The sequence below is a fragment of the Triturus cristatus genome, chromosome 11, assembly GCF_964204655.1.
Source record: "Triturus cristatus chromosome 11, aTriCri1.1, whole genome shotgun sequence".
Taxonomy (NCBI): Eukaryota; Metazoa; Chordata; class Amphibia; order Caudata; family Salamandridae; genus Triturus; species Triturus cristatus.
In genome coordinates this window covers 82,818,046-82,841,915 of record NC_140594.1, presented here as the reverse complement: position 1 = coordinate 82,841,915, position 23,870 = coordinate 82,818,046, and the positions used below count along the sequence as shown (strand labels likewise).

The window sequence follows — 23,870 nt, the reverse complement described above, 5'->3', positions numbered from 1 at the left end:
CCAACACTAGGTCTTTTAGTTGTCCGTGAGCCTGATTCCATGGACGTACTAAGCACTCCTGAAGCGGGCGCATATGTAGTCTCGCGTGCGGGACTATGAAAATGCAGGAGGCCATCATGCCTATCAACTGCATGAACACTCGCGCAGGAAGGGAGTGTTGAGGTTTGAACTTTGAGATCAGCAGTTGCATGCTGTTGATCCTCACTAAATTTGGCTGAGCTGTGGCTGCCAGAGTGTCTATGGTCGCACCTAGGTACTGTTGTACGTGTGCGGGTTGGAGATGTGATTTTGGGTAATTTAGTGAGAATCCCAGACTGTGAAGAAGGTGGATGGTGAGGGACATGTGGCTGGCACATTGTTGAGCTGACTTTGCTTGAACAAGCCAGTCGTCCAGGTAAGGGTAGACGTGGATGTGTTGTCTCCGTAGATGTGCAGCTACTGTAGCTAGGCACTTGGTGAAAACTCTGGGTGCTGTTGTCACACCGAAGGGGAGGACTTTGAATTGGTAGTGCTGCCCCTGAATAGTGAACCTGAGATATTTTCGGTGTGACGGGTGTATGGGTATGTGGAAATACGCATCTTTGAGGTCTAGTGTGGCTAGGAAGTCTCCCTGTCTGAGCAGCGGGAGAACCTGCTGTAGGGTGAGCATATGGAAATGCTCTGAGAGAATGTAGTGGTTGAGGCGTCTCAGGTCTAGTATAGGTCTGAGTGACCCGTCCTTCTTTGGTATTAAGAAGTACAGAGAGTACACCCCTGTCCCTTGTTGGTGGACGGGCACGACCTCTATTGCGCCTTTTTGCAGCATACTTAGCACTTCCTGCTGTAATAATGCTAAGTGCTCTGAGGACATAGGACGGTGCCTTGGCGGTATTGTGGGTGGAGTGGAGGTTAATTCGAAGCAGTAACCGTGTTGGATAACATCTCTGACCCACCTGTCCGTGGTGATGGTATTCCACGTGGACAGGAACCGCTGGAGTCTTCCCCCCGACAGGTGTTATGTGGTCGGGGGGAAGGGAGAGGGCGTCACTGTTTGTTCTTGGGTGAGGACCTGGTGTTGCCGTAACCGCGTCCTCTGCCCTTGGTGCTGGAGCCACGATATCCACCTCGGGTGTTTTTATCGTAGGTACTTTGTGTGCCCCCTTTATTGTAGGTTTGCTGTGACCCCTGTCCTCTAGCCGCTCCCCTATTTCCGGGGCGACGAAAGGAGCCACTACGAAATGTCTGCATTTGCAGAGCCCTAATTGACTTTGCAGTGTCTGTGTCTTTTTTGATCTTTTCTAGGGTGGTGTCAACTTCTGGTCCGAATAAGTAGTCGGGGTTGACAGGCTGATTGAGGATGTTATTTTGAACCTCAGGTTTGAATCCGGAGATTCGTAACCAGGCGTGTCGTCGTAGCATGACGCTGGTGTTTATTGCCCTCGCAGCTGTGTCAGCGGCATCCAGTGCACACTTAATGGGTGCGTTTGTGAGAAGTTGTCCCTCCCTGATGAGGAGCTCCGCTGCCTCTTTGTACTCGTCAGGTAGATGTTGGAGTAGGGTCTCTAACGTGTCATAGTGTGAGCGATCGTAGCGAGCTAGGAGCGCCTGTGTATTGGCAATGCGCCATATGTTTGCCGCCTGGGCTGCAATCCTTTTGCCGGAGGTCTCTAGCACCTTGGACTCTTTGTCCGGGGGAGGAGCATCACCAGTTGTCTGCGAGTGTGCCCGTTTGCGAGCATTAGCAACTACGATGGAGTCCAGAGGCAACTGGCCTCTAATGTACGTAGGGTCCCCAGGTGCTGGCTTGTATTTTTTCTCGATCCTGGGGTTTATTACCCGTGCCCTGGTGGTTTCTTTGAAAATGTCCTTTGCTGGCTTGAGGACACCTTTCAACATGGGCAGAGTCTTTACAGTCCTCTCTGAGGATGCGAAAGTGTCCACCAAGAAATCGTCCTCGATTGTGTCTGAGTGGAGTAGCACTCCATGATTGGCTGCGGCACGTTCAAGGAGGGCGTTGAATGCAGCAGTGTCCTCTGTGGGAGACGTTTTTGCGCCATAAAGCTGCGTGTCCTGTGTATCCATAGCGGCACCTGGGTCTACAGGGTCATCCCAAGCGTGATCAGGGTCCTGCGGGCCTTCAGGGTCCATATCCCTGGGGTAGGTGGTGTCGTCACCCATGTAGTCCTCTATTGCGTCCGTGTCGGAGTGCGTGGGAGAGAAGGACTGTGGATCTGGTTAAGAGGTGTGGAGGCGTTCATAAAGAACTGGTTCCGATTCCGCCGGCAGTTTTTGCTTTAGCGGGATCCTGTAAGAGTCCAAAGTCTGCTTGGAAGTGATCTTCCGCTTTCGGAGCATGAGCCTGCCGGTGTCGGCGTCGATGAAGTGGGACGGTGATGTCCCAGTAGGGGAGTGTTCAGTAGATGGGGACCTTGTCTGGGTGACACGTGTTCTGATCTCGAATAGTTTCGGCGCCGTGGATGGCGGCAAACCAAAGGTGATGTTGGTTGGTGCCGAAGGTGCCTTTTGAGCTTTTTTCGGCTCGGCGCCCGACGTGGCCTGGAGGGCTGCCTTTTCTCTGAAGCGTTGCAAGGACGCTGCCACTTGTCGCACCTGGAACGCTGACGGTTCTTTGGCGCCGAGTGGTTCTGTAGAGGCAGGTGTGGACTTCTTTGGAGCCACAGGGTCATCGAGTCGAGGAGAGGTAGTAGCTGTTGACGGCGTCGATGATTGGACCGTAGTCGCTGCTTTCGAGGTGGATTGCGATGCAGCGGCCATTTTAACCTTGGTGGTCGGTGCCGATTGTTTCGGTGCCGGGGGCCGAGGCGCTTTGGCGGTACCGATGGCCTCTCTCTTTGGGTCGGCGCCGACATCGGCTGCAGCTAGTTCGGCACCGAATTCCCTTTTGGTGCGGTCGGAGCCGACGGTTTTGGCTGGCGTCGAAGGTGTGGTGGTCCTTGAGCCGACCAGTGTTAGTGTCACTTTCGGTTTCTGTTGAACCGGTGCCACTATTGGTTTCGGTTTTGTGGAAGGGAAACCAGTCTTTTTGGGTAATAATGGCTCTCGCTGGATGTCCGAGGCCGGGCCAGAGGGCGGGCCGAAGAACTGCGGGATTGATCTTGGGTAAGGCCCGAAGGCGATCCCTCGACCGGAGCCGTAGACTGACGCACTGGGATATCCTCTGTTTGGACGGGTAGGCCCTGCTCGTCACCAGAGCTACCTTCTTCGGCCCCTAAGGCCTCATCGTAGTCTCCTACCTCATCGTCGGCTTCTTCCCTGTGAAAAAGCTCTTCATCTACGTCTTCCGATCTGGAACCGTGTTCGGAAGCGGGGCTGGAGGGTACGTTTTCCACGCTTTCAACATCTTCGTCCTCAGTGCTGAAGATGTTGGTCGGGGCCGGTGCCGCTTGCTGCGCTTCAAGTCTCGGGGCACGACGATTCCGGAGAGTCTTCTTGGATCGGAATCGGGCACAGGCCATACATTTCGATTCGTCGTGATCCGGTGAGAGGCATTTGTTGCACACCGGGTGGACGTCGATATGTGGATATTTCGCATGGCAAACAGGACACCGCTTGAATGGGGTCCTCGATTCCATCGTCGATGTAGGGTCGATGGTCGGATATAATGGATCCGAAAAAGTTGTTAAAGTCGCTAAAGTAGCAAGTAAACGGTCGATACCGATCGGGAACAGTACCGACGAAAACTAAAGGCCTTTTGGCCTGAAACTAAATTTTCCTAACTTGAGTCAAGATAAGCACATCCGAACCCAATGGCGGAAAAAAAACAATCTGAAGATGGAGAGGATGCCCATGCGCACTGTGGTCCAGGGGAGGAGTCACCTATCTCAGGATACTTCGAAGACTCTTCCAGGACAACAACGTGCAAACATCCGGACCCAACACTAGGCGGCGATCTATGCACAGATATGAATTCAGCAGCCCACATGCCTCGAACGACAGGATACACCAAATGTGATTGAGTCAAACTGCCCAGTTGGTCAAGGGTGCAGAGGTAGGCTTTCAAACTGATAGGCAGGAACCTTTGCACCTTTTACAAGGGAGGTTTTGTCCCAGAAATTTGTATTTGTTTTCAAACAACAACAAAAATGACCAGATAATTATTGGCTATGAAGAAGTGTGTACAGTTGTGCAGTGTTAGTAAATTTAAAATAACCATTACTCCACCTATCAAACGTGTAACATGAGCAACAACAGCATGTTACCTATTACTCTATTAAGGGTAAAAACACCTGTAAATGTCTATCAGTAGACTCCTTCACAGAGCAGTAGCTTGGTAGAGCAAATATAGAACATCAACAGTTCCGTATAATTATACAAAAACGAACAATGCCCAATTTCATCTGGACAAGAACTAAGCTATAGTATTGTGCATCGGGAAAGTGCATGACATATAGCAGCCCCATTATTTAGGAGCAAAACACATTTTGCAGTGAATAGTGCTAGACTCCTCAAACTCATCATGAGCCTCTGCAACTGCTCATCTGCTGCAGACTCCATGGGTAGTGTTCTGGCCCACTCACGGAGCATGGTCCAAGCGGATCTGTGTGTACACAGTCTGCAACTAAACGACTGGTCAGGAGCATAGCTGCCATTAGTGCGGCAGGAGTCATTACACGAGTAGGAGGGGCCTAATGAAGCAGACTTATGGCTTTACTTACTACACCAATGCAGGGTAGGATGACCCATTTTTTAAGCGCACATTAGAGCCCGTTACAAGTTATGCACCAGAAAGAGAAAGATGCTGCTTTATGCTTTGACTGAATTATCGCAGGTCGTCTGGCATGTCTTGGTGTTGTCTGGGAGATGGGAGTGGTTGGCTTCGCTCAGTAAGGTGTGTCAACACATTGCACAATAATAACTAGAGGTTGTTAATACTTCACAGGAAGTCTTTGGATGAATGAAGAGTATTGCTGAAAGCTAGGAGTAACTGATGAGCAACTTTAGAGTTCTTGGAATAGAGAACCTATTATGAGTCATGTGTAGCTCCATAAATCAAAGTCAGACCACCAAGGCAGCTTCAGCTAGTCGGAGGGCTCCATTGCCAGGTCCACAGAAATGGTGTCAGTTCTGCTGGAGTCCCGTCGTATGAACATTCTTGTGGCACAGTACGCAAAATCTGCTGATCATAATGTGTGCTGGGCCTGCTGCAATGGTTTCAACACAACATCTGCCACTACCTGTTTTTGCATTCTCTTGATGAAAGATTTTTTTTATTTAAGAGCTTAACCCCAGCTGTTGTGGTTTAATTTCAGAATACACCATTGAGAAAATAGCAACATCTGCCATAATACAGCCTACCCTTCATCATTTTTAAGCTATGAATTAGGTGGTTTCTGCTCTGCAATTAAGAGGCTGAACACCCTGCGAGATTGGGTTTTAAATTGCATTTCCATCATAATTACTCTTGTGGACCTGCAATTGTTTACAACAAGAGAGGTATTCATCACAGCTCCTCTGGAATGTGATGCTCAGGAAAAGGTTAAAAATAGCAGCAGCTTCATTAACGAGTGATTGCGGGTGAATGAAGGAAAGCGAGAAAGCAGGATTGGCAAAAGTGTGAGAAGCGCAGATATTTAGGCAAGACAGTGAGAGGAAGGACCAAAGGTGTCCTGTATGTTTCCTTTCTAGTGAATCTTACGTGATTCCAATTGGCCATCTACGGGTCTGTGACAGGGGGACTAGGACATCCAGAGATAAGCTACAGAAAAAAAGATTTGTAGAGAAAAGTTCTATAAGAGCTATCAGAAATGTAAATGCTCTAGTTGGAATAGAAGGCAGTAGAACCGAGAACAGATAGCAACAGCTAGTGACGCGTGGAAACCAATCATTTACCATGGTTCCTGATATGTAATCTAGTCCGCCCCTAAACTGAATTTTGATAGCCGGACTCACAATTACAGCATATGAAAAATACACACAGTTTTTTATTAATCAAATAACAAGTTTAAAGTGCATCGAGTCTACTTATTTGATGAACCCAAGCACTAGCACTTTATAATGTGTATTATCTGAACAACCAAGCCTTTTAATTACGTGATCTAAGTTTTAGACAGTTCTTATTTTCTCATCTGATCAAATCTTAACTGTGGATGAGTTCAGGCACGAACACTTTATACATGAAAAATCAGCATCCTTACTTAAGTGACCTTAGTTCTAGAATGTTCTTATCGTTTTAACTGATTGTGCACAAGTTAAACAGTACGCTCTTATTTCATGTAATGGTTTTAACTAAATCACCACTAATAAACACTGAAGTAGTGCCTTATATGAAATTAGATTATCCAATTCTTTGGGCTTCCTCTAAGTGAATTTTCTTTCCATCCAATAGCTCATATGATAATAATTGGAACAGCAGGGAAGATTATCCTTAGGCAGCCTAAGATCCCACATCGGTGAGACACACATGTAGGACTAGATTGTGTGAATAAGATGACTTAAGGCTGACAGTTGTTGGGTCTGGGGTGAGGGCAGAAACAGGTTACAGTAGAAAATATAACTATATATGGTTTCTGGGGTAAGTAGAGAAACAAATCCTTAAAACACAACTATAAGAATACTGTGTCTGGGGGAAATCAACAACTACCAGTCATCTTTGGTGCTAAAGAAAAGTCACTGAAATGTCTTCTCCATTAAAAGGTATGTTCTTAAACAGAAGAACAACCAACGTGACTATAGGACAGCTGTCAACAAACAGATCTATTGCTAACAATGCGCATAACATGGGCTTTGGGTGTGCTCCTTTCAGCTACTGGCTTTCTTCAGGTAATCTCTCTCAGCCATTGGCTTTAGAGTTTGTCAATTACATCTTGGCTGAGCCTAGTGGAATATTTGTCTCTCACCTAATGCTATTGGCTGTTTTGTTGTTTCCTCCAGTCTCCACTCTAGGACTTCCCTTGATCTGCATGGGAGACTACTTTACCTTCTTTGTCCACTCAAGCTCCCTCCCTCCCTCCCTCCCACATGTTGTGCTATTTAATTTGCTAACTGCCTATGCATTCGCTTATTAAACCCAGACACATTGGCTTTGACAATACTTATTTTGCAAGCCGCCCAACTTCACAAAAATATAAAATTGCCACTAGTGATTGGGACAGCTTTGTTCTTAACGAAGCTAAGTCCACACAGTAATTCAACCACAAGTCAACTACTTGAGACCATCATCTCCGTGCTGGGCTCAATGCACTGGATTACAGGCTAAAGTCACACAAAAATAACTGTGCCTCCAGAGTCAAGCAATACTCTTTGTATAAAGCACTGTTGTTTGAGGTACCTTATTATGACGCGCAGTAGTCAAGAAAAAACGCAATTAGTTAAAGCGAAGATGAAGGTTCATCCTCCCCACCTGACAAAACCCGAGATGCTGCACAGGTGCAGACTTCCATCCACAGGCTGCTTAGGGGCCCAGTACTGAGGTGCATTTGAGCATCCTTGACATAGATGTGAAAACTGATACTAGAGGCTCTCAGGAGGTTAAAATGAGGACTTCTGTTTACAATAAACAGCAGGGTGCGGGGTGAAGTGCCCTGGGGTACCCCACAAGCACTCTTACTGAAAGAGAGAAGAATCCTCTGATGGACACATGACTCATTGTCCTATTAGGAAGACCCGAAACACGCATGGTATGCCGCTAATACCCAGGCAACATCAGTCTTCATCAAACGACAGTGTACAGGTTAGAGATGTAAAGATTGCAGAGAGGTGAAGGAACACAGAGAAACCTTACTGGCATCACTCATATAATAGCCGTGTGCAGTGTGTGCATTAACCCACCTGGGTAGTATACTTACAGTTTAAGGGCCTACGGTAATACATTTTCGCTAGCCTGGGGAAAGGATGTGGCATTAGTGGCAGAGCTGCCGATTTTAGAACTGGGACACCAGGGTTGAGTCTCGGCGCCGGCTCAACAGCCTGTGATTTTGAGCATATCATTCGTGCCTAAATAGATTTTTTTTTTTAAACTAAGGTGTCCTTGTGTAATGTAACACGTGCTTGTGTAAAGAACTCTAATACCTTCGAGTCGGCTCTAAATAACAAGCATTGGCCGCGCGCGGCCGCAAGATATGTGGAGGGGGAGAAGCGGGAGCTGTGTGCGCACGCGCTAAAAGAAAACAAGCATTTACAATGCAACGGTCTCGGCATTGTTAAAGTTAGAGCTATTGGCATTGCTCATGACAATGCCGTTTCTTTAAATGTTTTAAAAACAAACACAAACAAAAATAATGTCATGAGCAATGCCAATAGCTCTAACTTTACCAATGCCGAGACCATTGCATTGTAAATGCTTGTTTATTGCTACTTTGGCGCATTGAGAGCTAGTCACCAGTGAGCAGAACGGCCATACCGGCTTGGAAACACTGAATTCCAATGTTGCTCACATATTTTCCCAGGGCACTTCTGTGTCCTAATTCACGCCTTCCGCCGTCTTTCCTTCTCCCCCACCCCCTGTTCCTCTTTGCCTCCCCTCCCGCCCCCCACAAACAGTGAAACAGGAAGCGGCGCAGCGGAGCTCTCGTGGAATTGAATAGGAGGAAGTGAGCACGTTCAGGCAGAAAGAAATCTGGCAGAAGTCAGCTGGAGAGGGGACAGGCCGGAGCCCTCTGCCGAGGCTGTGAGGGGCCGGCCGTGCTTGGGGTCAGTTCATGGACTGAGCGCCCAGAGGCGACCCGCGCCATGCAGGCGCTGTACACCCGGGCACAGCACGGTGGGGGTGCACCTGCTCAGGCGCATCCAGTGATGCTTTGGGGTGCAGGTGACGTCCGTTGCTGGCCGTCGGAGCGGGTCCCCGGAGGAGAGCTGAGGTTTGGAAACAGTATTTACTTCCGGCTTTGGCTGGTCTGATGCCCTCTGTTGAGACGGGGTTATCCTGTGCCCAGCTTTGCGGGGAAACAGCAGAGTGGAAATCAGAGGATGTGTTTGAGTGGCTGCACAGTATGGAGGACACTGATGCTTGGAGCTGCCAGTGCTTGGTGCCAGGTACCCTGTCTGTGTCCGTGGACAGTTCTTGGGCTCCAAGGAGCGGGTTCAAAAACAGATCTGCGCCCTTGCCAATTAAGTTTGACTCGTTGCACCTGTGCCTTCTTCCAGCAAAGTGCAATTTAAGGTCTTCTAAATAATTATTGGGCTGTGCAAAGATGCTTGGTCATTGCGAAGGTCCGGATGTTTGTAAAATATCGAACATCAACGTCCAAAAGGGTTAACAGGGAAGCTAATTCTGTTGGCGCCGGGGGGCCCTTTGTTTGCTCATGTGTCACTTTGTTATTTCCAGAGAACTGTATGTGGCCAGTGCGAAATGCAGACGTTTTGTAAAATGTCATGTGCCCTTGTGTTAGTGTGCAGAACGAAAAGCTGCGTGGGTTTTGCAGTTAGCTGTGTGATATTCCATGTTTGAACACAAGAGGGGGCTTTTCTTCTGTGTGCGTACATTGTTTTCAAGATAGTTGAAATTAATCTGGTATTGACATTCGTGTAGCACTTTTCTAATCTTTTCGATGCCAATTATTTTACAGTGCAGCGATCGCCGATTTACATGCCCACATCTTCAACATTTCTGAAACTTCCACTTTGCAAACAATGTGATGAAAGCGGGAGAGGCAAGCACAAACGCAGCGTCCTTTTCGGATTCGGGGGCGTGTTTTGCTGTTGTCTCCTCCTTGAGACTTCTCGCAAAAAACACGCCCCCCGGATCCGAAAAGGACGGGGCCTAATTGGAGTGACTGACCTCTTCTCCAGTGGCTGGCCAGCATTTACGAGGCCAGCCAATGGAGAACAGGGGAGAAGAGGGGCGGCTTCAAGCCCCTCTTCTCCAAGTCATTAAATCTCCGACTTCCGGTTCTGCCTTTCGGCAGACCGGTAGTCCTCGACCTAAAAAAGGAGGAGAGTGGTGCGAGTGCGATGGCACCTCTGCTCGTGCATGTGCGCGTAAGCGCACGCTCCATGCCAGCACAAAGCATGTGGTAGGACGTTTCAAAGCCACTACTAAATGTCTCGCAGAGCAACGCATGCGCTGGCTCAGGTGAGACCTAAAAATGGTTATTAAAAAAAAAAGGGTGATAAACAATCCCAAACAAAGTGCTCATTACAAAAATCTTAGACTTGTCTCAGGTATATAAAATCTGCTTGTACCTGGGCAGTTGACTTCATCACTTCCATCTTCACAGGTAGGCCATCCATCACACTGCCAGTGTAAGGGGATGCACTGAATGGTGCCGCTGTGACAGGCAAACTGTCCTATAGTGCAGCGCAGCTCTGTAGGAAAGAAGGTAGAAAATGACCATCAAGATAGCATAAGAAATCACTAAGTAAAAACATGCCGATGTTGTCTAGCTAACAGGAAGAAGCCACCTATACAAGGAAAGACATTTTAATTTAGGCATGGTACGGTAGCTACAATTTTAGACTGATTAGTTATGAGTGTTTATAGAAGATTGAGAATTTTTGTTTAGCATAGCATCAACACGCGTTTGTCTTAAACTTGATATAGTGGAGTCAAAACATAAGGGAAAGGCAGACATTTTTTATGAAAGAACAATTATAGTCTAAAGCATACAAAAGAAATTCAATCAACATAAAAAGATAAATAATGTAGAGAACATCTTCAAATCACAAACAAGAGAAAACAAGGAATTACAAGAGCTCATCACTACACTGGCTAAAGGTCAGCTCCACAGAACCAGTTTCTAGGGACACAGAGGAACACTGGCTAATCGGTTCAGCTGCACTTTTACCATATGTTTCAGGGATCAGGACTATCTCAGGTTGTAGAAGAACATAAACAGACAGTTGAAAGGAACTGGGAAATGTAGAGTACAGACAAAGCATAGTAAAAAATCAACACATTGAGGGAATTACTGAAGATTGTTTCACATCAAACGTCAATGGCTTCAAGAGTATGATTACTAAGCTGATCATCATAGAGGAACTCTACCCAAAAGCACGCATGTCAAATGAAGTAAACAGAAGCTCGTAAGCCTACCTGAAGAAAAATATTACTTTTTCAACCAGCATCATCTCTACAGGAAGTGACATCACCGGTCTTTGTCAATACCTGCCTCCTCCCCTACTTTAGCCAACTCTTGAGGGAGTCCCACCGCTCAGGCATGAATGCAAAGGTGAGGACAAACATTGGCATGCCTGTTTGGACCTCTATGGACATACCACTAGAATCCCTGCTCCAGGAAAACAGCTTAACACCCAACACAACGTAGATACATTTTTCATTGTTGAAACTGGGTTAAACCCTCCTTCACACCTCTTGGACTCAATCTTCCCTGGCGTTATAAAATGCAACACACAGACTGCACATTCTAAACAACATGAAGCAAATTGCAATTAAACAGGATGTCCTGGCCCTGAATGCTTGTTAACTCTATCCCACAAAGCCTTTCAAGCTCCTCTCCCGCCACTCCCCCCTCTCAATTTCCAAAATTGACTTATCTGCACTATAAACCAAACAAGCACTTCCTATAAATCTCAGCCCTCATCACCGCTGTCTCTATCCAACAACACCCATTCGCTATCCCTCTAAGACTGCCACCCCCTCAACAACTCCACAACGTAATGAAAAAACGAATCAATAATCCCCTACCCCCTCAAAGTAAAACACAGGACGACATGCTATCAGTAACCCCTTATACCCACTATCGGACAGCTACAGCCCTGGTCAGAACACTCTTCCATCCCCGTACATACTGCATCTCCACATCAAGTACAGAAAAGAGGAAAAATAACCTTTATAACCTTCATCTCCATCTCCATCAAAGACATCTACCTGGGAAAATCCAAGAGCAAAACAACTTTCTAGGTCACTTCCATGCAACCACAGATATCAATTATTTCCCAAACATATACTGCACCACTGTAAGAATTCAAATCTACAGTCTCAAAAATTGATCCACCCAGCAAGGACCTCATCCACATGGAACACTTGAGGGTTTAACGAAAATAAACATACCATTAGCGAAGGAAAATTCACAGATGCTTTTTAGACAATTCAGATCCTCCCCCTGCTAAAGAAACCATCACTGGCCACAGTCAAACTCACAAACGTCCGAACTATTAAGGACATCTTATTCACAGAGAATATCATTGAGAAAACAGTAGCCACACGACTACAGGAGCACCTCAGCAAGAATAATCTTCTACAGGACTATCAATTAGGCTTCAAACCACACTGCGGCACAGAGACAGCAACACCTAAAATAGCTGACAACGCCTTCTCCATGAAAAGAGTAACGACCCTGCTGCCTGGTCCCGCTTAACGTCTCTGCAGCCTTTGACAGTCTGCCATCCAGCTCGGATTAACTCCCTGAAAACACCCACAGGATGTTCATGCACGACCGTGAAAAAGCTCAGATCCTAGCTCATAAATGGGCACCAGCTTGTGCAAAAACGTTCCACATGATCACAGGCACTCCCAGTCTCCTGCAGAGTACCCCAAGGGTCCAGCCTTTCTCCCATTATCTTTAAACTCCACAGGGAACTTTTTAGATTCACTCTTGCAGACAGCAGCATTAAGATCTATCAATACGTAGAGGAAACCGAAACTCATCTAAAATGTCCTGATATCCCCAGATCCTGCCTCAAACATCCAATCTTCGATGTCAATTAACCTCCTGGGGCTAAACCCCGCAAACAGTAAATTCCTCCCATTTGCAACAGCACCAACCAACCCCAGCTTCAAGCCTGGCTCTCCAACTTAAATCTTTCAGGCTTCATCCCTCAGCTGACAGACTATGCAGTATCTCTGGGATTCACCCTGGAGACAGACCTCTTACTCAAGGAACACAAGGCAAAGAAAACTTAGACAGCTTGGTTCCAACTGTCTGACTAGATGAACGTGAATCAGTTTCCCCTTGAAGACTTCAAAACATAGGAGCCTTGGTCCTCTCCCATCTTGAAGGAGGCATCGTACTGGCTTAGCTGTTTCCTCAATACCACCCTAGCACCCCTGAAATATATTTATTTATTCAGTGTAGCGCGAACCAGACCCAGAGTATGTGTGTCAGAGCGCTTTAGATTTCAACCACCTTACGATATAAGATATCCAATTTTTTTACGTTCATAACATGTCAGTATATACACCATAACAGTGTCATATATTCATCCGTACCTAAAACAAAAATAGTGAGTAGTATACATCAAATAGATTATATTCAAGATTGTGGTCTCATACTTTGAATTCAGATAAGATCATTCCTGGGTTCTTCTATATCCAAGCTGGTTATAGTATTGTTATATTTAACCCATTGTTCTTTATTGGAGAAATTTACCCATCAGAAAGGACTTAGTTTCCTTTTTAAAATCGTGGGGCATAGGTGATTCTTCTGATATTCGGTGGGAGAGAATTCCAAATCCTTGGTGCAGCTGCCGTGAACGCTCTATCGTACGTTTTTTCTTACGTAAGAATGCTGGTTTCAATAGAAAATCCTCAGATCCCCTCGAGGGTCTAGTGCTTCCAGACAGCGTGATTTTATGGGCTAGGTAGTGTTGAGTTTTGTGGTGTATTGCCTTGTGGGCAATGCATGCAATTTTAAGCTCTATTCTTGCCTCGTATGGTAGCCAGTTGAGCGCTTTCAGATGTGGCGTGATGTGGTGTATTTTAGGGGAGCTGTTGATATTTTAGGGAGTCCGGATAGAGTTGCACATCCATATTCAATTCTTGATATGACCAGTGGCGGTGCTGCCATTTTCAGATTTCCGGGTTCTACGAGTAGCTTAATTTTTTTGAGGTAGTTCAGATGAAAACAATTGTTTTTTGCCATTGAGTTGATGTGTGCTCGCATGTTTAGATCTTTATCCAGTGTGATACCCAGTGATTTTGTTGAGTTCACTATTTTTGGGGTACCGTTTAGTGCTGTGATCATCTTGGTCCATTCTCTGATCTTGGCTGAACTTTTAGGATGGGAGATCAGAAGGAATTCGGTTTTTGGGAGTTTAGCTTAAGGTGGTTGTCAGCTAGCCCTTCACTTGTTTCGTTGAGTGCTTGGTTCATAGTGTTGATCTCTTCCGGCGATGCTATCTTCATATATAGCTGGGTGTCATCCGCATACATGTGAAAATAAATGTTCGCCCTATATAGTACTTCAGTTAATGGTTCGATGTATAGCTTAAATAGTGACGGTGATAGTGTTGATCCTTGTGGAACTCCAATTTGGATTGGAGACGCTGGCGATAGCTTGTCCACCAGGAATCTTTGTGATCTGTGCACTAGAAAGCAGTAGAACCATTTCAGAACAGTATCCGATAAGACCATCCTATTTTCCGGGCAATCTAATAATTTGGGGTGGTTGACTGTGTCAAATGCCGATGATGGGTCCAGAAGAATCAGGAGACAGGTTTCATTACTGTCGAGGGCTAGTAGCGCGTCATCTACTTTGTGTAGGATTGCTGTCTCCATACTGTGGCTTGGTCTAAACCCTGATTGGCAGACATTTAGTCATTCGAATTCAGCAATGTGTTGATTTAATTGATTATGGACACAATTTTCTATTACTTTGGCAAGTAGGGGCATGGTGGTTACTGGATTAAAGTGGTTTGCATCCGATGGGTTCTCTGTGGGTTTCTTTAGGAGAGGGGTAACCTGGCCTGTTTTTAGGCAGTCCGGCAATGATCCTTGGGCAAGCGTTTCGTTAATTATCTTAGTCCAGAGGGGGATGACCATGAGGTACCATGAGGGCCCCAATAAGAGCACAGATGCAATTCTGGAAGACACTAGCGCTCAATGTGATGAGCCGTATCACCTTAACCAAAATGATACTATTACCCAGGCTATTGTATTATTTTGCGAACCTTCCGGTATATGTCCCAGTGAGACTTTTTAGGGAATTGGAGGGGTCAACCCGACGCTTGATCTGGAATGTGGGGCGGCCTAGGATTGCGTTACAGAAACTGTATGCACCCTCGGAAAGTGGAGGTTTGGCAGTTCCTCATCTGGAACTCTATTACTTACCTGCACAATTACAGTGGGTCACGAAGTGGCTAAGCGGAAAGAATCTGGCAGACACGGCGACCGAGACAACAGTCTGGACGCAGATCCAGATATGCGGATTGTTTCACCCGCTGGCGAAAAGTCCCCGTCCGACACAGATACATGTTGAGCTGGCTCACAGATGTTATAGGAGAAGCCTTCACCTCTCAAAAGACACACTCCCGTAGGCCCCGACGCTGCCACTCATAGGGACACCCAGAGGTAGGGACCCTATCACCGACATGACATTGATGCCCTGGATTGAAGCGGGAGTGGAGACACTAGGAGACTTGTACGCAGACGGCACCTTATTGCCTTTTGCGACACGAACAGTAGATAATGGATTACCAGTAGGTCAATTCCTTCTATATGCAACCATTACGCGGATGTTTACACTAGCATGGGGAGACATGACTAATGAGCCACCGACACATCAACTATTGCAGTACCTGCATGTAATGGGGAAGGATTGCATGTATTACATTGGATGGCACAGGCCCCGCTCATTCATGTATTGAAGCCACCGCAGAGACTTCGCACATATTAGACTGAAGGAGGCCGTCCCTTGACTGATAAAGAGTGGGAACAGGTTCTAGCCAGTGCCACACATACCACGCAATTCACGATTCAAACTCAAACAAACTTACATATTACACAGGGCGCATCTCTCACCAGATAAATTTAATAAATATTTTAACATCAACACTTCCAAATGCCCAAGATGCCGTCTCCTAGGTGCTGGTCTATTACATATGCTGTGGTCTTGCCCCCTGCTCTTTAGATATTGGCGCACGATATCAGAAACACTTACCAACTGCACTAACACAGAGGTACCTACCACGTGGGAGGTCTGTATCCTGGGGTTTTATAAAAGAAATAAGGCCAATAAAGAGAGCTCCAGATTTCGTGACCTAGGCCTCATAACAGCGAAACGACTAGGAGATGGAAGCACAAGGATCCACCTGAGGTATTACATTGGGTGAAATCCCTAGAAGTATGGGCACAGGCGGAGGGCACCACCCTGCACAGGAAAGAAACTGCAGGGTTGCGAAAGTATGCCATTGCACACACCTGGGATGATATGCGCAGAACTCACACGCTCTAAATGCCACACTGCGGGCTCCTCCCACACAGCAGGCGGAACCTAGCACCTGACATGTCAACCGGAAGTACAAGACGCGCTGTATCCGTATGTTATCCCAACTACAGCTGTTGGGTTAGACGCAGGCCTCGCATTCCTTAAAGATGCTACACGGATGCACGTTACCTTAACAACCATGCAACAGCATAGAAAGCAGGAGCGGCGGCCCACGTTCATTACCTGCACACTAGCCTAGTCATGACTGCACCATGATGGCACACTAGGCACTGGATACATATTCCCTCATGAGGTCTCTTTGTTTTGACTTATTATTTGTTGTTAAAGGATGTGGTTGAAATAAAATAAAAGAAGATATCTAGTGAACAGATACGGCATTTATATATATATTGAATGATTTGCTCATGAAGCGTAATATGATGCAATTCAAGAGTTGATTTCAAATATGAACAACATTCTCCTATAAGCATTGATGTTTTCTCGCAATACTGTCCGCTGAGGCACACCAAACAATTTCACTCTGGCCTTCGATTGGAGATAACCGAATATGTGGGCCATGGGTGCCCAGGCCGATTTATAACTGCATGAGCAATTTTATACTGTGGACACGGATGACACCATAACTGTGAGAAGGAAATGCTTCGATTTATATGCACAGTGTCATAATGTTATTACAAATGCGATATATATCGATGCTTGAAAACTTATGTAACAGAAAAGATAAAATGTAATAAAGATATAAAAAAAAAAAATTGAGGTAGCATGAGGGCCAGCATTTTGATGGCAGAGGGTCATTGCAGTGACTGTTTGGTTTCAGCGATAGTAATATTTTGTTGATGTCACGTTGATCATATAGTTTGAAGATTGACCAATGGGCATTGTTTTTAGGCATTGCTTGAGTTGATAGTGTTGGGTTCCTCCCTTGTTCACTCCTTAGGATTGATGCTTTTTCCACGTTATTCTCGAGTTCTCCCTCCAATGAGTTGGCTTTCTCAGTAAAGAATGTTGAAAAATCTTCACAGTTCTGATCGGATTTCGATGTTAATATGGAGGATTTGGCTCATTTGTTCGATTGTTCTTTTAGTAGATCGAAGAGTTTCCTCGGTCTGTACTTTACGTTTTCAAGTTCATTTCTAAAAAATTCTTTTTGCGATTTAAGTACGCTTTTATTGTAGGTTTTTCTTGTCATTCTTAGCTGTTTTGAGTGGAGGGGGGATGATGGAGTTTGTCTCCATATTCGTTCTGTTATTCTGAGCTTACGTCTTTCTTCATTAAGTGATCCATTGAACCATGGGTTTTTATCTTTGATCTGTATTCTTTTTAAGTTTTAGGGGTGCAATGTCATCAATTATTTTACACATCGTATGATTGTCGTGGTCTGTAAGCCCGCTAACGACCGTTAGTTCAGAAGGGGGATGGAGCTCTCTCGCATTGCAGTGTAAGAGTCTCCGAGTTCAGGTCTCTGGTGTCTTTCACCCAATGTTTGATAGGTTGCGAGATTGCTTTCTTATTTTTGGCTGGTATTTGTAAAGTGATGACGTGGTGATCGGACCAGTCACAAGATACGATTGAGATTGCTTGGATTGTAATTTCTTTGGCAATGATCTAGTCTAAAGTGGCTCATTTGGAGTGTGTTAATAGTGCACAGGCTTGTATTAGTGAGCGGTCGTCTAGGCATTCTTTGAGATTGTTGACCTGATTATCTTGGATGTCGTACCAGTGAAGATTGAAGTCTCCTAGGGAAATATTGTCGGAGTGAGGATCTGAGTCAGTTGTAATAATTTCCATTAGGTGAGCTATGAAGATTAGGTTTTGCCTGGAGGGGGGGAGGGGGAGGGGGGGGGATAGGATGCGTGTATTTTGTACACTTGGTTGTCTGAGAATCTTGCTGAGAGCCCCAGGTATTCACATGAGTATCGGGGCTGATATAACTTTGGAGAGGTTTGAGCTGTGGATGCAGGCCACTCCTCCTCCCGATTTGAGTAGCCTATCTAGTCTTACAATGTTTTAGTTAGTGGTACCATCAAGTCTAGGCATGGGGAAGATGCTTCGGATAGCCATGTTTCCGTTAGAATAGCCACGTCAGACTCTGGATTCATGATTAGGTCGGTAATGTCAGCGGCATGTTTCATTGCTGAGCGGCAGTGATAAGTAGGCATGAGATCTTTTTTGAAGGGTTTTCTAGGTCAGAGTTTGAGTTGAGCCCCTCTGGGCTTAGCCTTATTTCTTTCAGGTTATTAGAGTTTGGTTTTCTTTGATTTGAATGTGATATATTCCAGATACAGGTGCATGGCTAGTCAACAGCGCAAATTCGACCAAATAACTGCAACATTACAAGCCCTACACTGGCTTCTCCCTCCCAGCCCAGGTCATCTTCAAGAGACGCTAGATCACTTAAAGTCCTTAATGAGATCCTAGCTTACCTGGCAAACAAACTAGCGACATATAGGGGAACAATGCAAGACCAGGTACCTGGATATCACCAGACTAGAGAGAAAACAAGGCGGGGGAGGGGGGCAGCTTTCTCCGTTCATGCTCCCAGAATCTGGAGCAGCATCCCCCCTAACCACATCAGATCCATACCGACTTTCCTAAAAGTCGGAAAAAAAGCTGAAGACAAACCTCTTCAAGAAAAATTACATTCCTGGCCCGAAAATATACCATGACCTTCCTACAATGACTGCATCTTGCTTGGGGCTGTGCCCCCGTTCAGAGCTTTGCTGCTCTCAAACTAAATTTGTGCTCTACAAATGCCCACACATATGAAGGCAAAGCCTTTGAAAGCAGTTAATTATATTCAAGGATGCCAGGGAACAAGCTTTTGAGGAGCGTGAATAAGGATTTGAATCCCATTCTAGAATCAATCCAAAGATGGCTTCTCAAATATGCTGCCAGATGCGCTCTCGAACGTTTCAGTGATTTTTTAGTACATGGAGTCATGTAGGCAGTTTCTTAGGAGCACCAGACAGCTCTTGGACTACCTGTAGGTCCAGCACTGCCCAGAGACTATTACACATAGGTCTTTTTACTGGTACCGGAGTGCAGGTAAAAACCATTTTTTGTAAAGCCTGTAGTCCTTGTCTGTAGATTCTCATCTCCTGAGATCAGGAAGTGCCAGGGTGTCAAAGGACAGCCAGCGGTAGCAGTAGCTACCCACCTACTCTGATTTTACATCCATTGTAGTTCTCTCCTACTTAACTAATATCTACAAAATCCCTTCCAACCAACTGGATATCCCGGGGTTGTAAACGACATGATATAAATTCTAAAGGCCAGAACTACTCTCACCTCCAGGTCCCGAACTCCATTTCCCTCCAATGCTACTGGTTCTCTCTGGTCAACCTCTCATTTGAGACTTGACTAGAAACAAATCGGTCTGAACTGGCAACCAAAGCAAGACTAGATAACCTGAGCCAACTATTTGAAGGTGTCACACCTTCATGTTCTGATTGAGACTATCTTCAAACAACTTGGTGCGGTCTTCTCATTTGCTTGTTAAAAAGAAAGATATCGGTATTTTAAATGCATGCAGACGTTGATTATCTTAACACACAAAAATCATTTTACTTACAGTTCGCGCTAAGCAATTCACAACAAAGCAGTACAACTTAAAACACTGTTGCATAAGGTAAGCACAGGGTGGTGCGGAAAGATACAAAACAAATATTCCACAAATAAAACATGTCACAGTTGAAATTCTGTTTTGTGCAGAATGTGGTTGGTTGCGGACTACCATCTAGCATTTCACTGAACACTGGTTCAACAAGTGTTAAGCACACTAACTTTGTGCCAAAATATCTGATTTCCGTGTACACTTGTATTAAGAAGCCACTGTATTGAAATAAATAGGCATTTTGTATAACCTTAGGAACCACCAAGCGCTATAGTATACCCTACCCACCCACCACCTCATGGTTCTACTGCAGCAATAAACCTTATCCTCAGCGCTTTTTCCTTAACTGTGTTCGCATACACGGTCATGTTCAGGTGGCCCTTACGTACCATGTTGTGGTGCCCATGTAAAGCATTTATTAGAAATGCTCGCCTGAATACAAGAACGCATGCACAGGAATACGACGCCAAGTAGATTGAAGGACTTCTGGACAAACGACCTGCACAATTATCTATTTAAATGCCATAAGAATTGTTTCTGGATGATGCACAGAAAAATCAATTTGACCCAGTCAGGCATGCAGTTAATTCATAGCAACTTGTAGACCACAAGAAGTGCTTGGAAACTAGGGAAACACAAGCCATTAGATAAAAAAACATCTTGCCGATTTACAGCCCCGCTCGTTCAAGTTGATGAAAGGAGATATTGCATCTATAATGTATAAGGATTTCAGTTATGCGCAGGCTGCCAGCTGCTGCCTTTGATGGAAGACAGTCTTGTGACATCAGCTCATTTAAATTCCTGGAACACTTCTGCATCCAGATGATTCAAACAAAGCAATAAACCCTTGGCCTGTGCAGGAGGCACTTGCTGGATGACTCAAGAAGACAAGATAGCAGCATCCTGTTGTCATAGGAAAGCAAAAATAGACAGGTACTTTCACACTACAAACTGAACCTTTAGGAATATCAGCTTTTACCAATCGATGTTGGAAAGCAGCTACAGCTTTCGACACATCTGGCTCTACATTTTCAAACACCAACTCCACGTTATCTATACAAAAATACAATTTCGAAAATCAGTCTGAAATAAAAGCTTCCCCGGTCAACTGAGTATCAGTAAATGAATCCTAAATTCAAAGAAAACATCAAACACTCCCTGCCCATGGGGGGATAACACTGGCCCTTTCCTATGGGATGCTTTCCTGCCAATAGAACTCTTGGGTGTTTAGTGGGTGGATCCATGCTTGTGGATTGCCCTTCGACTACCGAAAGTGAGCACTGGAAAAGGCACATAGTCCTCTCCTGCAGAGATTTAAGCTTCGGGCAGGGCTTTGTGAGGTGGGGTTGGATTCAGAGTGCAGCACTAGAATGGGGACATTATCCTTTCCTGCAGTGATCGGACCTCTGGGCATGGCTGCGCAAGGTGGCGTTGGATTCAGAGTGCAGCACTGGAAAAGGGACATTGTCCTCTCCTGTAGAGATTTGAGCTCGGGGCAGGGTTGGGTGAGGTAGGGTTGGATTCAGAGTGGCACTAAACAAAAGTGAAAGTAGAATGGTCCATTAACATGGACTACTTTCAATGTTTTGTTGTGACATCAGCACATTTACAGGGGAGCAAAAGAGGCTTAGGCCTTGCGTCCCAGCTTTGATTTTAGAAAGGAAACTGCTTTAGGTGATTTCACCAAAAATATTTATTTTCTTGTGCAACTATCAACAAGTACACAATGGCCTGTCAAAATAACAAATTAAATCTCTTCCCTCAGATGTTTCAAATTGAATTCGTGGACAGGGATAGGAATGGTAACTCTCAGCCTACTTAGATAATCAAATCCCTCTGTTGAATTCATGGCAGAGCTCCGCCTAGAATGGTCAACTACACACCATAAAAGTAGGTTTAATTTCTAGACAAATCTTTCAGTGTACCAGAAAGTCTTTAAAACCAGTTACAAAGAATCACAAGCATTGAAAATGCAATAGGTCTCGCCTTTGATTAAGTTAAAGCTATTTGCTTTGCTAATGGTATTGTATAGCAAAGCAAATGGCTTTAACTTAATAAAAGGCGAGACCTATTGCATTTTTAATGCTTGTTCTAAGGGGTCAACAGTGGTCTGCTGAGCTGGTTTATACCGTTAATTTCCGTAACATTAAAGCAAGCATTGCCTGCAGCAAGGTCGCGTCACACGCATTATTCAATATTTTGGAAAACACTCATAGCCTGTGTTTTTACAAAGTTCAAATATGGGCCACTTTTTTCTCTCACTAATTCCCTTTTATAATGGTGCCCGGGGGCATTGTCTCTCCCGGCCCTGGCCTTACCCCATTGCGCTGCAGTTACCCACCTCTGTAGTTAGCTGCTCTTGACTGTCCCGGAGCGGATCGGCTGCAGGGCCAGCCAGGTCTGCTCTCTGCAGCCCCTCATTCAAGTTGCTCAGTTATACTGAGCCACCGGCCAATCAAACACATTTAACGGGTTATGGACGGGCAAGTTATTTCTGGGAAATCATGCCGATGTAAAGCAGTGCTGACCCTGCACTCCAGGCACCTGCCGCTCCCCCCACCCCTTTCTTTTTATGTTCTTGTTCCTGTGGTGCATGCGCCACCCTGGCGTCTGCTGTGCCCGTGTTTTGTGAGAGAAAAGCTTGTTTGCAGAAGATTTCTAAACACCTTTTTTATACAAAGCAAGTGTAGCGCCGAGCAGGCGCTTTACATTAAACCATAGCGGTTAACTGCCCCATTCGATTACATTTATAAGGCACTTTCAGCGCACAGAACGCACAAAAGGGAAACACAATGCACAAACACAGGGAGAAATTAAACAATTACAAGGACTGGTAAAGCCAAAGGGCCTGGATACGTCAAAAATAAAATCATGCCGATGTAAAGCAGTAAAGTTAAGGACATTAATATAAGGCCCGATAGGGACCGTTTCGATGTCCGTTTTTAATTCCTGCGGGTCTGGGGTGGGTGGCGGGGATGAACTGTCCCTGATGTCGCGGGTGTCAAGGGTACAGTTCTCCTGCTGCCACTGGCGGGAGTCATGGGTACAGTCCTCCTGCTGCCCCGGGGGGCTGGGAGCAGGGCTGCTGCGGTCCTCTTGCTCTGGTGACGGTGGGTTGGGGGCGACGGGTACACTGCTGGGGGGAGGGTACTCCAGTGCAGTCGGGTACTTGTTGAGGTCCAGCAGGCTCCGGATGATGGCCAGCAGGGTACAGTAGTCCTTCCAGGTGTCCCCGAGTCCGGCGGGGCGCTGCTGCAGAGGTGGCGGCTCTTTGGCCACCTCTGGCCGTGACCTCTGGCGCAGCAGGTCCGACTCCTCCGGCGCGGTGGCACCCTTGGGCACCGCTGGCAGCAGCGCCTGGCTCTGTGGGGGCATCAGCACAGACGGGCGGTGGGAGATTGACATCAGGCACTGGGCAGCCACAAAGTCAGGGTAGGCGACGGCTTTCATGGTAGGGTCAACCAAGAGTTGCGCTTCCCCCTACCAAGGGGCACGGAAGGGCAGCACCAGGCAGGAACAAAGGCAGCAAAACCAAGTGGCTGCCAAGCAGGGTGTCTGCTTCTCACTCACAGCCTGTGCTCAGAGTGTCTGTCAGACGTCTCTGCACACTCACACCCACAAGACCCACTGCCCCGCCCGGGAAGAGCAGCCAGACTCCTTCAGTGTCTCATTGTGTCTCCTCCAGCACTGAGTCTGTCTGTCTGCTGCCTGTGCCAGTCCCACACTTCAGTCCCGCACAAAGCCGCCTCTGCTCTTGGCAGGAGCATCCACCCTGCCGCTGCAGCCCCCTCGGTGATGCACGTGAAGTGACGGTGCACTAGTGCGAAGAAGCAGTATGTCCCAGCACTTCTGTGAAATCCGAGGGAGAGGGGGCTGCCCTGCCCGCCCCTGCAGTTTCCAGCGCCTTCACTTCTGTTCTGTCTGCGCGCACGCTGCTCAGAAGCGTGCTTAACTCCCCCTTGTTCTCTCTTGCCGGTTCTGTGTGCTCACACCCCCTGATTTCAGAAACAGCGCCTGCTGCCCCGGCATTTCTGGTGCTCGGGAACTCCATTGGTAATGAGGGGGCAGGCTGTCCTTCAAAACAAGGAGGCAGGCCAATCACAGCCAGCAGCGGGGCTCCAGCGTGCTACCCATGCATTCACCAGGAGGAATATTAAAAGGGCGATGGCACAAATGGCAAGGTAGGGCCAGGGGAC

The 23,870-nt window shown here is 46.3% G+C and overlaps 1 protein-coding gene across 12 annotated transcripts in view; it reads right to left on the bottom strand.

The window, feature by feature from the left end:
- DGCR2 (DiGeorge syndrome critical region gene 2) overlaps window positions 1-23,870 on the bottom strand; it is a 375,101-nt gene that overhangs the window by 242,288 nt on the left and 108,943 nt on the right. For all 12 annotated transcript variants that reach the window (XM_085634829.1, XM_085634831.1, XM_085634837.1 and 9 more), the window contains one exon: window positions 10,120-10,242. In XM_085634829.1, the coding sequence (XP_085490955.1) occupies window positions 10,120-10,242 (123 nt within the window). The remainder of the gene's footprint in view (window positions 1-10,119; window positions 10,243-23,870) is intronic.